Below are 14,717 nucleotides of genomic sequence, written 5' to 3' on the forward strand. Positions count from 1 at the left end.
AATGACGCCAAGATCTTCTCGTAGCGTGAAGTTGGTATAAATGTGCAAATACCAGCAGACTGTGCTCTAGAGACGGAAGCGACGGTAACGAGGTTCGTGATATTGTCCCGCACGCGGCGCTGCCTTATGCTGACATCGAGATTGTGGAAATGTAAGAAATCTGCCCCAAGAATCGGGTGCTCCACGTCGACAACCACGAAGAGCCACCTGAACGTCCTGCGTAAGCCGATATCGAGAGTGAGGGAACGTAGACCGTATGTGTTTATGGTGGACATGTTCGCAGTTTGCAGTGACGGCGTGAGACCCGGACGAACTTTCTTGTCGGAAGGTTTTGCGGGTATAACGCTGACTTGCGCGGCAGTGTCCTGACATACAGAAGGCGGGCAGGTCGAGGGCCTTGGTCGGTTACCGCTATTACTGACCGGCCGTAGAGTTTTCCTGAAAACTGCAGGGGGCTTGGCAACACGTAGAACGGTGTTTGAAGCGTCGGTGATACAAGCAATATTGGGGGCTCTGGGTACGATGCTGCGACGATGCGCGGGGGCGTCTGCGACTGCTCGATTGGGGCCTGCGAGTTTGGCCGTGGAGACTTGCTTGCAGATCAGCCAGTTGCGTCGACATTTTTCCCATCTCTCCCGCCAAACGGGCGATGGCACCTCCAGTTCGCTAGTCGCCGGAGGCGGCGCGGCGGTACGGGAACGCACTGTTACCACGCCGGCTGAAGCATAATCTGTGATGCGGTCAGCGAGGTCGGCTAAACGGTCTAAGGCAACATCGTCGTTCCCAGCCAAGATGCGTCGTACATCTTGCGGAAGTCGGTGGAGGAAGAGCTCACGGAGGATCGCGGAGTGGTCGTCTGATCGATCTCCCAGGAGCTGTCTCATCCGATGCAGGAGCTGCGACGGACGGCGGTCACCAAGCTCCTCAGTCGTAAGGAGCTGCTGTATCCTCGCTCGCTCCGAAACCGTCCTGCGCGAGACAATGGCAGATTTCAACGTATCATACGCGTTGTCAGGCCGTATCGACGAATGAACGTCATCAATGTCGTCGATGAGCTCCGGGGGGATAAGCGGCAGCACTTCACAGTACTTCGTCATCTGGTTCTGGATGCGACGGGCCTGGAAGAGCGCTTCGACTTGTCGAAACCAGGTCTTTGGATTCTTGATCCAAAACGATGGGAGTCGTAGGGTCGTAGTCGTGGAAATTGTCGGAGCTGGAGTGGACGATGTCGTGCCGGAACCTCCATCGTGAGGGCTAACTCAGTCTCCGTGAGCGGTCTGGGGGGTCTGAGGTTCGCTCATGAGGTGCGCTGAGTTCGGGTCACCAAATATGTAGAACTAGCGGGACAGAACAAGGGTCCGTGCTGAGCGGCTGCCAGGAATCAACTGGGGTGCGCTCATTTATTCTTCGTCCTTCCTTTCTAGCCTGGCCACCAAGGGCGCTACAAAGTCACCCTGAATTTCTCACTCCGAATGCACTTTGTTAAGGTGTAGTAACATTTGGTGACGCTGCTTCTATTGAGCAGAAATGACGTTTTTGCTGTAAAAAAAGAATTGCACTTGGTGTGGTGTCTGCGTGAAAATTTAACGTTACAGATAAAGAGTGGTCCAACAACCATGAGAGAAATTCATAGTAAATAACATAGGCAACGGGGAGACATGCCATTAAGGGTTGTGTGCCAGGGACGTTTACTCATATTGGTAACATTTATATGTCATTTTGAACTGATAGAAATTTAATTTCTCGAATTGAACTGCGAAATTTTACAAGCCAACCTAACGTTTTCTTTGCGGAAATCGGTTCCTCGTGGTCATTTTACTCAGTATAGCAACTGATACGACACGTAACGCAACAACAATTGCTGAAATAAATTCGCCAAAAATCGGCGGTCCTTGGCTCCGCCCCCTTCTCTCTCTTTTTTTTTTTGTTCTCAGCTCTAGTCTGAGCGCCGAAAATTCATTTCCTCCCCTGCCGCTGGAAACGTCAGGTGACCTCCGTTTTTAATAAGATAGCTCTGATTCTCGCACTCACCGCGCGTATTTGTTCTGTGGGCTGGGGTTCTAACTCTCTCCCCCTCGCACACTCTTAAAAATGAACTTCACCGCATAGCACGCTCCTACCCAACCATAATCTCGAACGATATTATTATTTGCCCTGATTTGTTGAAAACAATAGACGAACGCCTTTTCATGACACTTATGCTGTTCATAATTGTCACAAAAAAGGCGTACGCCTCCCGTTTTCAGCAAATCAGGGCAGATAACGATATCATTCGAGATGGTGGTTTGCTAGGAGCGTGCTATGAGGTGAAGTTCATTTCTAAGGATGCATGGCGTGTCAATGTAACCTCCATTCGTCCCCAATACCTTTGAATCTACTGCCAAGGCTCTCCAGCCAGCGGGAAAACGGGCGCCTCAAGACAGTTCCACACGATCGTCTAAGCCGTCCCAGGCTCGACTGGAGGAAGAGGATCACACCTTTGGCGTAGTAATCGCTATGATGTTCACTGCCCTGCGCGCCATTGTCCAACAAATCCCTGCGTCGGGTGATCTGCCGGCTGTTGAAGCAGTCCTAGCGCTCGAGCCTCTTCTGCGCCATTTTCCCTCTCCACCTGTGAGTGGCTAATCATCTGCCACTTCCTCCAAGAACAACAGCCCCTTACCGTCACACGACAATCTTTCAATGGAATGTTGGAAGTCTCCAGTCGAAGACGCTTGATTTTCGCCAATTCGCATGGCGGCACAAATTCCCCTTGCTCTTCGCAATTCACCGAATGTGGTATCACAGAAGATTTTCGGCTACCTTACCTTCCTTTCTGGACGCCGAGGATGAAAAAGTCGTGTCGCGCTTTTTGTCTGGTCTTACATTCCCGTAGTCCGCGTGACAGTGCTCATGAAGGGGACTGGTGACCATGTGGCCAGCTCCGTTCGTCTGGGCTCTCTTGATCACACGGTTGTCTTCCTTTATTTAGCGGATTAATTGGCAGTTTTATCAAACCACACTGGAGTCGGCTTTGTCAAACAATGCACTGGTAAACCATGCAGCAGGATTTCCTGCGTACGGTGGCAAGGGCTGCGCAGGCTTCTACTTGCTGCTTCCGTGTCCCGGTGTGCTTCTCTGCAGTCGATGCTAAGTACGAGCGGCTTCATGCTCTTCGTCGTCGGGCGGAACGCCGTGCCCGACGCACCGGTCGCGCTCCTGACCGCTTCGAAGCTCGTGGGTTCAGAAAGCTATTGGGCGCCATCTGCGTCACCTTGAGCGGGATCATTGGCGCAGGTTCACGCCCTCTTTATCCCCACGTACGCCACTCTCCTGGAGTACTATACGAGGCCTCTCTTCCCCTGTATCTCAGCGGAATCCGTTCCGCTCCCTATATCTCTGTACATCACAGTCTGAGCTACAAATTTCAGAAGATTTTTGCGCAAGATTTACAACCAGCACTCCCAGCTCAGCGACGCCTACAGTCCCAATCCACGCGCCAAGTCATCCGGTTCTGGGCACGCCCTTCACCATCCCTGAACTCGAAACTGCACTTGCAGCCGCTCCTCTGCACACCTCACCTGGGGCAGATCAAGTTACTTATCATGCCGTTTGGCATCTTCCCCTGTCGGGTCGCTTGCACCTCCTGCGATATCTCAAAGAAAGTTGATGCACCGGACAAGTTCCTGAGGATTGGAAGACGGCAATGGTGGTTCCTATCCTCAAACCGGGCCAGTCTCCGCACCACATTGACTCTTTCAGTCCCATTGCTCTCACCAGCTGTATAGGGAAGACACTTGAACGCATGATTTTCACACGTCTATGTTGGTTCCTCGAGACTGCTGAGTATTTCCCGGAAGTGATGGTGGGTTTCCGCCCGGGCCGCCCAGCGCTGGACTGTGTTGTCACCCTATTCACCCAGGTACAATAAGCCAAAGCAGAGGATTATTGACTGCCACTGTGTACCTCGATGTAAAGAAAGCCTACGACAGCGTTTACCACGCTGCCCTCTTTGACGCTCTTGCTGCGGCTCAAGTTGGCGGCTGCCCTCTGCTGTGGATACAAGACTTCTTATCAGGCCGCTATCTCATCGTGCGCACAGCTTGTGCTGAGCGTACCAAGCACCACGAGGCCCGTGGGGTCCTGCAGGGCAGTGTCCTTAGCCCCCTCCTCTTTAATCTTATCATGGCCTCCCTTACCCCGTTGCTCCCTGCTCATACATCCATCACGGTGTACGCCGACGACATCTGTATCTGGACTTCTGCAACCCGCCGAGATACGATCCAGCGCCGACTGCAACGCTCTCTACATGTGATTACCACCTACCTTTGCCTCCCGTTGCCAAACAGTGTCCCCGTCGAAGACTCTTGCAATGGCGTTCTCGCGCAAATGCTTCCGCAGGTATGCGGTCTACCTTCACGGCTCCCCTTTGACTTTTGCCACGTCGTGCCGATACCTAGGCCTAATACTTCATCGCGACCTTACGTGGTCCCGCCATGTAAAGATGATCAACACAAAGGCGGTTGCCTCAGTTCACGTCCTCAGACAATCCCCCTCAGACAGACAATCCTCAGACAGACGTCCTCAGGTGGTGCGTCTTGGGCCCGTTCTGCTATGATCTTCATCGCGTCCACCAGGCCCTCGTGTTGGGGACACTGCGTTACAGCCTCCCTGTCTTCCATGCCCTCAGCCAAACACAGGAGAGCGAGCTACTTAACACCCAGGCCCGCGGCCTTCGCATTTGTTTGGGAGTACCACGAACATCAGAGACTTACTGTGCTCTTGCTGAAGCACGGGAGACGCCTGTTCCCATTCTGCGGGATGCTGATACCCTTCGAGCATACAGGGTGTCTCAGTTAAATCCCCGGGCTAAATAATTCGCGAACGGGTGCACCAATCGAAGAACTTTCTTTTTTACAAGTATCTGTCCGATACACCTACGGGCTGCGCACCGTTTGATTTCAGATTTCAGAACATTTTCAGTGTGGACATACTGGCTCTAGGTAGAACGTTGATGGATTAGTTTCAGACAGTGGAAGCGGAGCGCCTTGCGGAGGAGCTATATAATTATGATACTGCTAAAATATTCATGAAACATCTTACTAACTGTTGTGGAATCGAAAGCCGACATTGAGCACTACCTATTGTCCTGCAACCGCTACCTCTGACAAAGACTCATCCTCATACACCACTTGCGACAACTTGGCTACCCTAACGTCACTTTGGCTACCCCTGCTCGGCCCGGTCCTGCACAACCAGGGGGCGGTTACGACGACCCTCTTGAGTTTTCTTCGTGCCACCGGCATCTCGACCAGCCTTTAGGGTCCATTTTGTGTGTGTGTGTGTGTGTGTGTTTTTTCTTTTCTTCCTTTCTTTTCTTTTTTCTTGAAGGAATAGTAAGTCGGCCTACGCCTGACTAACCTTTCCCCCTTACTTTTTTTAAAATAAACATATTCCCCCATCCATTCGTCGCACTTTGGCGCTCGAAATGACCACGAGGAACCCGTTTCCGCAAAGAACAAACGACAACAACTTTATTACTTTATTACGAGATGATGATGACTGGGGAGTTTCATCGCCGGGGGCGACACTCTACCCCATTCCTGGTGGTGATGTGGGGAATGAAATAATGAGCCCCATCACAATAAGGATCGAAGTCCTATGGTGTCCAGAAAGGTGAAGAGAGCCTTCAGAGCGTTGGTGGGCCGGATGTGGCCAGGGACCAAGTAATTTTGTGAGAGAGATGGGGCGGGAGTCTAGCTCGTTAAGGGATCCGGAGAGAACGGTTCGAGAAGGTTGGTAGTGTGGGCAATGAAGAAGAATGTGGTCTAGATCTTCAACAGCTTCGCAGTGACTGCAGTGGGGAGAGTCAGCTTGCCTCAAGCGGTAACGCCACTGTGCTGTGAAAGCCACATTGAGGTGCATTCGATGAACTAATGCGGCATCTTGACGAGAGATATGTTGAAGCATGCGGAAACCAGGTGCTGGATCGACTCTGCTCAGCATAGCGGGAAGGGTGAGAATGTCAGTGGTCCAATGGCGGGTAGCCAGAGGAGTCACGAGGCGTCGAAGTACGGACCGATGATCTCCTCGGACGCAATGTGTCGTACCCATTGTCGTACCCACGTCGGACATTGTTCGCTTGCGTTTGCATGTGCTCGGAGCAACACAGTACACGTCCGTCTCCGAGACGAGAGAGCTGCTTCTGCGGGGCTGTCAGCCTGTTCATTGCCTTCGACACCGGAATAGGCTGGAGAACCAGCCTGTGCCCTGCTTCGTAGACAAGTTTGTAAGCCATTAACACATCCATAACCAACGGTGCGGATGAGCCTCGGATGCCCGAATTTTCAATTGCTTGCAGTGCAGATGTTGAGTCAGTGAATACGACCCAATCTCGTGGGGTAAAGTAAACGATGTGCTGCAGAAAGAAAAGTATGGCATAGAGTTCCGCAGCTGTAGACGAGGTTTGATGCGAAAGGCGACGTCCTTCTACTACGCCTTCGGATGGGACGACGATTGTCGACGCGGACTTGCCATTTCGAGATGCGCCATCGGTGTATGCTGCGGTAGAGGTAGAAAACTTCGCGTCTACCAGAGCATAAAAATGGTCTGGAAGGACTTGAGGGGGAACCTGATCTATGCGGTCCTGGAGGTTCGGAAGACGTGCGAAGATGGGTGGCACGAGCAGAGACCAGGGCTAATTCGGCGGTGTGACGTCGTTGGGTATGAAGCCAATGAGAGCCTGGCGTGCCCTCTGCGCTACGCGATGGAAATCACTTTCAGGACGGTATCGAATTTTCCTGAGGAGTGGGTGACGGGGAATGTGTGCACGCAAACGTAGGAAGTGTCGAGCCGTTTCCCGCTCACGGAGGAACTCCACTGGGAGTTCGCCAGCCGCTGTTCGATGGAGGCGCTCCCTACTTCTCTGCTGAACCTGCGCGCTCCTTCTGTTCGCGACCTCTTTCGAACGAACAAACTCTCTCTGTGAACCTCTGTGAACAAACAAGTCCCGACGCTGTCTGGCTTCTTGAACGTCTGACACATTTTTTTCAACGGCTCAACATTTCATTTCAGTTCACTTATCCGTTTATCCTCAGATGTGGATGGTTGTGTGGATTGCAGGGGCGGATTTTATGGTGGATTGTGGTGGATTGTTATGTCGGGCCCAGTGTTATATGCATGCAATGTGATTGCCGCCGTATGTGGCAGGAGTACGGACTCATTTCGAATACCTAGTACAGTGTTGCCCGTAATCTTTAATTCTAATTTTCTAATTAATTGCACCGTCGATTGGAATGAAACTTGCGCAGCTTTTGTCCTGGTGGCTTGGACTATCGAACAGCCACACTAAATGACATTTGATCGGTGCAGCTTTACAGTACCTTTAAGGACTCATGACAATGCAAGAAATAGCTTGCTAAGAAAATTCTGTTATATTGAGGTTCCACAACTTCTCAATTTTAGCTGGTGGTGATCACAAAAGCTCTGAATTTGTGCACTGTGCTCTGGGTGCAAAGTTATGGAGACTTGTAAGACTTTTCTTCTTCTTTTTTTTTTTTTTGCGAACTCGCATTGCACTTGCTGGACTGAACTGACACTACTACTTTTTGCTTTTATGGTTCTTCGCAATGTAATTTTACATTCACTAGCTAGAAATGCAGAGTCATGTCCCTGATTTGATTATTCAAGACAGTCTTAGTATAAGGTCAGGGTCCTGTGGCGTAATATTCGAGCTTGTAGAAACCAATGCATACTAGCTCGTTAGGTATTTCTCATGCAATGCAATGCAAAAAAAATAATAATGAAGGAAAAATAATAATTTCTACGTTTTCACTGCAGTGCCCACTGACCTCCATCATGACCTCAGTTCCTGGCATGTGCAACAAATGTGGAAATAAATGCTGAATTTAACAAATGTTGTCATTTATCCCACATGAACAACAGCTTCTAAAAATAATTAATTAATCTTTCCATCACAGAGGGTACAGCCAAGAAAACCACCTCCAACAAGACATAACATAGAGGTAGAGCGGGACGTCAACCATGAGATTTCACAGGCAGGACCATCGTGGGCAGCCGGTCCAGGGGTCTTGTCACCTCAGCCAGTCCGATCCTCACATAACCCTGCTGCTGACCACACATACACAGTGCAAGAGAGTCCACGGACCTTACAAAGGAAGATAGACATCACAGTTGAAGCACTGGACAACGTGAAGAAGAAGCTGAAACGCTCTGAAGAAAATGCCCGAAGAAATCTCTCGTATCAAGTCAATGCACTGACATGCTTCGTGGCACCTTGTTTGATGTGCAGCTAGATTTAGTACTGCGCACCCTACAGAACAAAGCTGGAAAAGTAAGCATAGAGCACTATCCCCAGTCACTGCGTAGCTTTGTGCTCACTCTCCAGTTTTATTCAGCAAAGGCATACGAGTACGTCAGGAAGACATTTAACCCTTCGCTTCCACACCAGGCGACACTTAGGTCGTGGTACAGCTCTATACACGGCTAACCAGGTCTCACACAGGAAGCCTGTGATGCACTCAAGGTTCTAGTCGGGGAACAACAGAAGTTGTCGAAACGTGTTGTTTGTTCCCTGATGCTTGATGAAATGAGCATAAAGAAACACATCCAGTTCGCAGGAGTATCGTTTCAAGGTTTTGTTAACCTTGGTATCGGCCATGTTGATGATAGGCAGGAGCCAGCTACGCAGGCTCTCGTTTTCCTTGTGGTAGCCATGGACAGCAGTTGGAAAGTGCCGTGCGCATACTTCCTTATCAACAGTTTGAGTGGACAAGAGAAGGCAAATCTCTTAACTCTCTGTCTACAGAAACTACATGAAACTGGCATTCTAATAGCAGCTGTCGTGAGTGATGGTTTGGGCTCGAATCTCACAATGTTTCGAGAGCTTGGTGCAGACATTCCCCTCCCTCAGGCCGTGGTTTCCACACACCCGTCAGATTCTTCTTGGAGGGTTCACATCATGCTTGATGCCTGCCACATGCTCAAGCTTGTGCGCAATGCCTTTGGGACCATGCAAGTCCTCCAAGATAGCAATGGAGGGCAGATAAAGTAGAGCTACATTGTACGCCTTCAGGAGCTCCAAAAGACAGAAGGGTTGCGGGCAGGCAACAAACTCAGGGCTGCACACATTGATTGGAGCAGCTAGAAGATGAAAGTCAACTTGGCTGCCCAGACACTCAGTGCAAGCATCGCAGATGCGCTGGAATTCTGTGATCAAGACCTAAACATTGCAAGCTTTCAAGGGTGCGAAGCTACAGTGAGCTTCCTCAGAAGGTTCGACCGTCTCTTCGACATCCTGAACTCTCGCAATCCTCTGGCAAAGAACTTCAAGGCACGAATTCGATACGCAACCCGCCACCTTTGAATGTCATTCTTTAATGACATGGATGGTTATATAACCGCTCTAAAAGATGGATTTGGGAGGCCAGTTGTAGAACCTGCAAGAAAAACGGGATTCCTTGGATTCCTGATCAACATGAGAAGCCTTCAAAATATCTGCACTTGCCTTCTCTCTGGCGAAAATCCACACTTGAAGTACATGCTTATCTACAAGCTTTCACAAGATCACCTTGAGCTTTTCTTCTGTGCACTAAGAGGCAGAGGTGGGTGGAGCAATAATCCTACTGCAGGACACTTCATGGCTGGATACAAAAGACTCCTTGTACACCACCAAATAGAGCCATCAGCAGGAGGCAATTGTACAGCTCAAGACAGCACACATATACTTACAGTGACAACTGCAGCAGCATCAGAAGCCACTTCCCTTGATGAGCTTGATATTGAAGCCTCTCGATATTTTGGCACCTCTACAAGTGAAGGTGGAGACCACGACTATGCAGAAGCACTATACGCTGGGCAACTCTATGCCTTTGTTGAGGATGTCGTCGGGTACATTACAGGGTACATAGTGAAGTCAGTAAGAAGGAGAATCTCCTGCGCTGACTGCATTGATGCCCTGACAGACAGTTCTTCAAGCAGTGCCCTACTCCACCGCAAATCGCGTGGTGGGCTTGTCAAGCCATCCCAAAGCGTCGTTGCCATATGCAAGGTGACAGAAAAACTAGTTCGACGAATGCTCCACATTTCGGAGGGAAATTTGCCGTCTAGCATTCAGAACGGGCAGCTTCTCACAAGAGCTCTTTTACAGGACATCTTGTCCACATTTCTGTGACACGACGTTTTCCCTACCCTCTACGACCCTCTGCCGTTTGTGAGGTAGGGTGGAAGTAAACTGCGGCGTTAACCTCGCAAGTGCAATCACTCTTGCAGCACTTGTTGCGTCATGCGCTCTTCGTGCACAGCGCTTCGAATTTCTGTAACGAACTGCGCCGACAGCTGAACAACTGCAACACACTCGTAGAACACAATACGAATGCCAATGGATTATGGAAAGGGCCAAACGAGAACCATCTACAGCGCCTAACGAACCACACAATAACAAACGAAAACCACACACAAACGAACCTACCTTAGAATAACAAACAGTGCAAACCCTCTCTAAACCCTTCGTTCAAAAGGAATTAAATTTAGATGTTGTCATTCACCAAATTCCTCTATTTTTATGCTTCCCGTGCACGTAACTAACGACACCATATTCGGAGTACAGGAAGCGGAGAAGAAAAAGAACGTAATTACCATGAAAACTACAGACACACCGCCAAAGCACGGTAGGAATACACCAGCACACCGATTCCTAAGAAAGATGCGTGCTAATCAACAATGAGGAGCGTTTAAAGCAGGGTGTCGAACCGCAAAAAATACGGGTTCGGTTCGGGTTCGGGCTCGCGTTGTTTTGATTTCGTTCCGGTTCGGTTCCGGTTCGGCCACGCCAAGAATCGAACCGGTTCGCAAACCGGTTAGCAGCCCCGAACCGGTTCGCGAACCGGTTCAACGCTTCCGTTTTATATGATCCATAAAACTGCTTTTATCAGGAAATGCGTGGCTAATAGCTTACTGCTGTTGTCTGCATTGACGTGTCTAGCGGTGAGGTAGCCCTTTAGCGAGAGAAATGAGGAATGGATAAACACTTATTGCAAATAGAGTCCACGCTGTTGAAGTGGTGTAGTCCTGCTACTTTCTGTTCCCAAAATCTCTTTTTTTCACACGCACAGTGCCAGCAAGATACACTTAAAGGAAGCCTAATAAGATGGACAGCGTAACATAGACGACAGTACTAGCCGGCACACTGCCTTCGCAACGTGAATCGATCTGAAACCGTACTGAAGCATGTCGAAAATAAGCCTGCCATCCTTACTCTGTCCGAGCTCACAGCAGTGTACTAGTTAATCCACAACACAAAGGCAATATGTCACGACACAACTGCACTACCAATAAGCAGAACCAAATTTACTTTTCAAGCCACGACCAATCAAACAGGCACCGTTCTGCATACGCTCCTTTTCCACTTTTCATGTTTGTGACTCGTTTAATTTGTACTGCTCACGTGTAAAGGGAAATCTTGGGCGCTTATTTGATCGCATATTCGTCCTGTAGAGCTACATAACTGGCCTACTCTATTCCTGTTTCATTCGTCTGCGTGGCACCTCGTCTCTGAAGCGTAGATGCCGCGGCGCTCACAAGGACAACTGCGCTTCAACATGTTAAAAAGACGCTGAAAGTATACTTACTATACGTCGTCGTCTCACTGCTAGGTGAAAATTTCTGAAATCCATGATATAGGCACGTGATGATGATACAAATGTGTCTTCGTTCGGGGATAGAGAGGAACTCTTATGCTGACTTCTTTTATGTCCGAACCGTTTTGTTGCGAACCGGTTACCGCTATTTTTTTTTACGGTTCTGCTCCGGTTCGGGTTCAACAGTGTCAAGAAAATGTCGGTTCGGGTTCAGGTTCGGTTCCGGCAAAAATAACTGTTCGGGTACGGTTTTCGGTTCGGGTTCGGGTTCGGTTCGACACCCTGGTTTAAAGAGTAACAAATGCTCCAAATCGAATCGCTTCCCATTGTTTCCTATGGGAGCAGTCGGCGCCATTGGGCCCTCCAACATAGCGGCCGGTTGCCGCACCTCTTTCCCACGAGCCTCTCTCCTATGCACGATCCAGCCTTTATACATAGTGATCAGTGGTGCGGACCGATTGCTGTCATTCGAGTGCACGCGGGTAACGGAGAGTGCGCGGGCGAGCGAGTAGAAAGGAGGTGGTGGTAAGGCAGTGGGTGGCAATGGCGGTAAGTGCATCGCGTTCATATTATGGCATGTGTTGTTGTGTGCGGACAGATTGCCGTCATTCGAGTGCACGCGGGTAACGAGAGTACGCGGACTCGAGAGTAGAGAGGAGGTGTTACCTATGGCGGTAAGTGCATCTTGTTCATATGTATGGCGTGCGTCGATGTGTGCGGACCGATTGCCGTCACTCCAGTGCACGCGGATAACGAGAGGACGCGGGCGAGATAGCAAAGAGGAGGTGTGATCAATAGCGGTAAGTGCATCGTGTTCATATTTATGGCTTGTTTCGATGTGTGCGGACGGATTGCTGTCATTCGACTACACGCGGGTAACGAGAGTACGCGGGCGAGAGAGTAGAGAGGAGACGCTAACAATGGCGGTAAGTGCATCACATTCATATTTATGGTGTGTGCGGACCACTGATCTCTATAGTATAGGCTGGATCGCGCATAGGGTGCTCCACAGCGTGGTCACCGGCCGCCATATTGGTGGGCCCAACGCATTCTGTCGTCTGCATTCAAGCGGGGCTGCCCGTATTTTGTAAAATTTACTTCAAACGAAAGGGCATGTCATGGCAGTTTGTTGCATCTTTGAGTACACTTCACACGGACAGAGAAAGAGGGGTAATTTTTCACAGGTAAGCTCTTCATTTTGACGAAAAATCTGTTTATTCGTATCGCATGCATCTGAAGTCGGACTCGTTTGCATTGCTACTTCGCTGGTGCCATTACGTACTAAGAAAGTATTTGTGGCTGCTCCTACAAATCTCAAGACCATGTATTTTCTATAAACAATGCGCTTGTGCTTGCAGGTTCCCCCGACAGTCGCTCAGCTGTGCCGAAGAAGCGGATGAGGAACCTGCGCCAATATGCCAATTTGTTCCACTGTGCTTTTAATTTGTGAGGTACGATGGAAGTACATAAACTGCTTTGTTAACCTCGTATGTGGAGTCGTTCCTGCAGCGTATGTGATAAGTCATGCATGAGCATGCTCTTCGTGCACAGCGCTTCGAATGTCTGTAATGAAATACGCTGACAGCTGAATAACTGCAAAGCACTCGTGTCAATAACGTTATTTTGAGATGAGAAATTGGGAGTTTCATCGCCAGGGTCTATACTCCACCCTATATTGCTGGTGGTGATGTGGTGAATAAAATAGCCCCTTCAGAATAAGGATCGAGGTCTTATTGCAGAACACACAGAGACACTCGTAGAACATAATACGATAAAGGAAAAAGTCAAACGAGAAGCGTACAATACCAAAGCACATAATAACGAACGAGAACCGCGGAACACCACACGAAAACCGAACAACAAACGAAAACAAACAAAAAAATATAAAAACGGAAGTACCTTACAATAACAAACAGTGAAACCTTCCTGAGCAAAAATAATTAATTTTATAGGTTGACATTCACCAAATTCACCTTCATGCGTATGCGCCCTGTGCACGACAGTTACGACCCCGACAGCACGCCAGTTATTGGAATACAGGCAGCGGAGAAGAAAAAGAGGGCACCCAGGGAACACATGGTAGTCTACTAGACGTCCAGAACTGTTCTAACCCTAGACTTTAGGGATAGTGCCCAAACTAGACGTTGACTAGACGTCTAAAAGTCTTACTATTATTTAGACGTCTAAAATTAGTGATTTATTAGACATCTGGTAGATATTTATTAATTGACGTCTAATTGTTGACGTCTTGTAGCTGACCTTGTATATACCACATATTAGAAATCATCAAGATTTTGTCTTATTAGGTTTTTAAGAGGTGTGAACACATTCACACATCAAATAGAGTCACTAAATTATAAGAGGTGGTTCTAAGCTTAGCCTTCAGGCTTACAAAACTGAAGTTCAATTGTTACAAAACATATACAGGAAACTGAATTACTTGACGGCAGAGTTAACATAATTGTGTTGTTAAAGTTGTCGTGAACCGGCCTTGGTGGCTGAGTCTGTAGTGTGTTCACCTTCTGATCCCGAGATCGCCGGTTCGAACCCGGCCAGAAACACCAGCAACTTAGTTCCAGGATACAAGTTGCTTAGACATGCCATCTTCCGCAAGGGACATTAAACACGGTGTGTTGTGTGGTGAGCTTTCATTGCACATTTAAGGACACTCAGATGGGCTATCCACAGACCGACTGCTGTGGCGTCGCTCATGATCTCAGTTGTCTCGCAATGTAAACCCCAATTATTATTAAGTCTTCCATGCTGGTATCTGTCCACAAGAGTCACCACAAGAAATCTAAAAAATGTAGCCAAATGCAGAAAGAGAACTGGAATCAGGACGGTCATCTAAAAATAAGTTTCCCGATATTTGTTATTCAAAGGAAACACCACTAGGACAAACTGAATGGTGTAGTAGTTGGGTGTGACATCCCGGCACTGCAGACGTTGGTTAATGGAGTGCCGTTCACCTATGTGTCAGGCATTCAAGAATGGATGTAATATTTCCGAGTACGTCTGACTATCCTAGTAAGTAAGGGTTATCCTACTTTTCGTTAAAGAAAAAAGAGTGCTTTAGAGAAT

The 14,717-nt window shown here is 48.8% G+C and overlaps 1 protein-coding gene across 1 annotated transcript in view; it reads left to right on the top strand.

The window, feature by feature from the left end:
* The first annotated feature begins 9,148 nt into the window (after positions 1-9,148).
* The window catches only part of LOC135385232 (venom metalloproteinase antarease TserMP_A-like), a 165,065-nt gene continuing 159,496 nt past the window's right edge, over positions 9,149-14,717 (top strand). The window contains exon 1 of the mRNA XM_064614428.1: positions 9,149-9,331. Coding sequence (XP_064470498.1) covers positions 9,149-9,331 — 183 coding nt within the window. The remainder of the gene's footprint in view (positions 9,332-14,717) is intronic.

The sequence above is a fragment of the Ornithodoros turicata genome, chromosome 1, assembly GCF_037126465.1.
Source record: "Ornithodoros turicata isolate Travis chromosome 1, ASM3712646v1, whole genome shotgun sequence".
Classification (NCBI taxonomy): Eukaryota; Metazoa; Arthropoda; class Arachnida; order Ixodida; family Argasidae; genus Ornithodoros; species Ornithodoros turicata.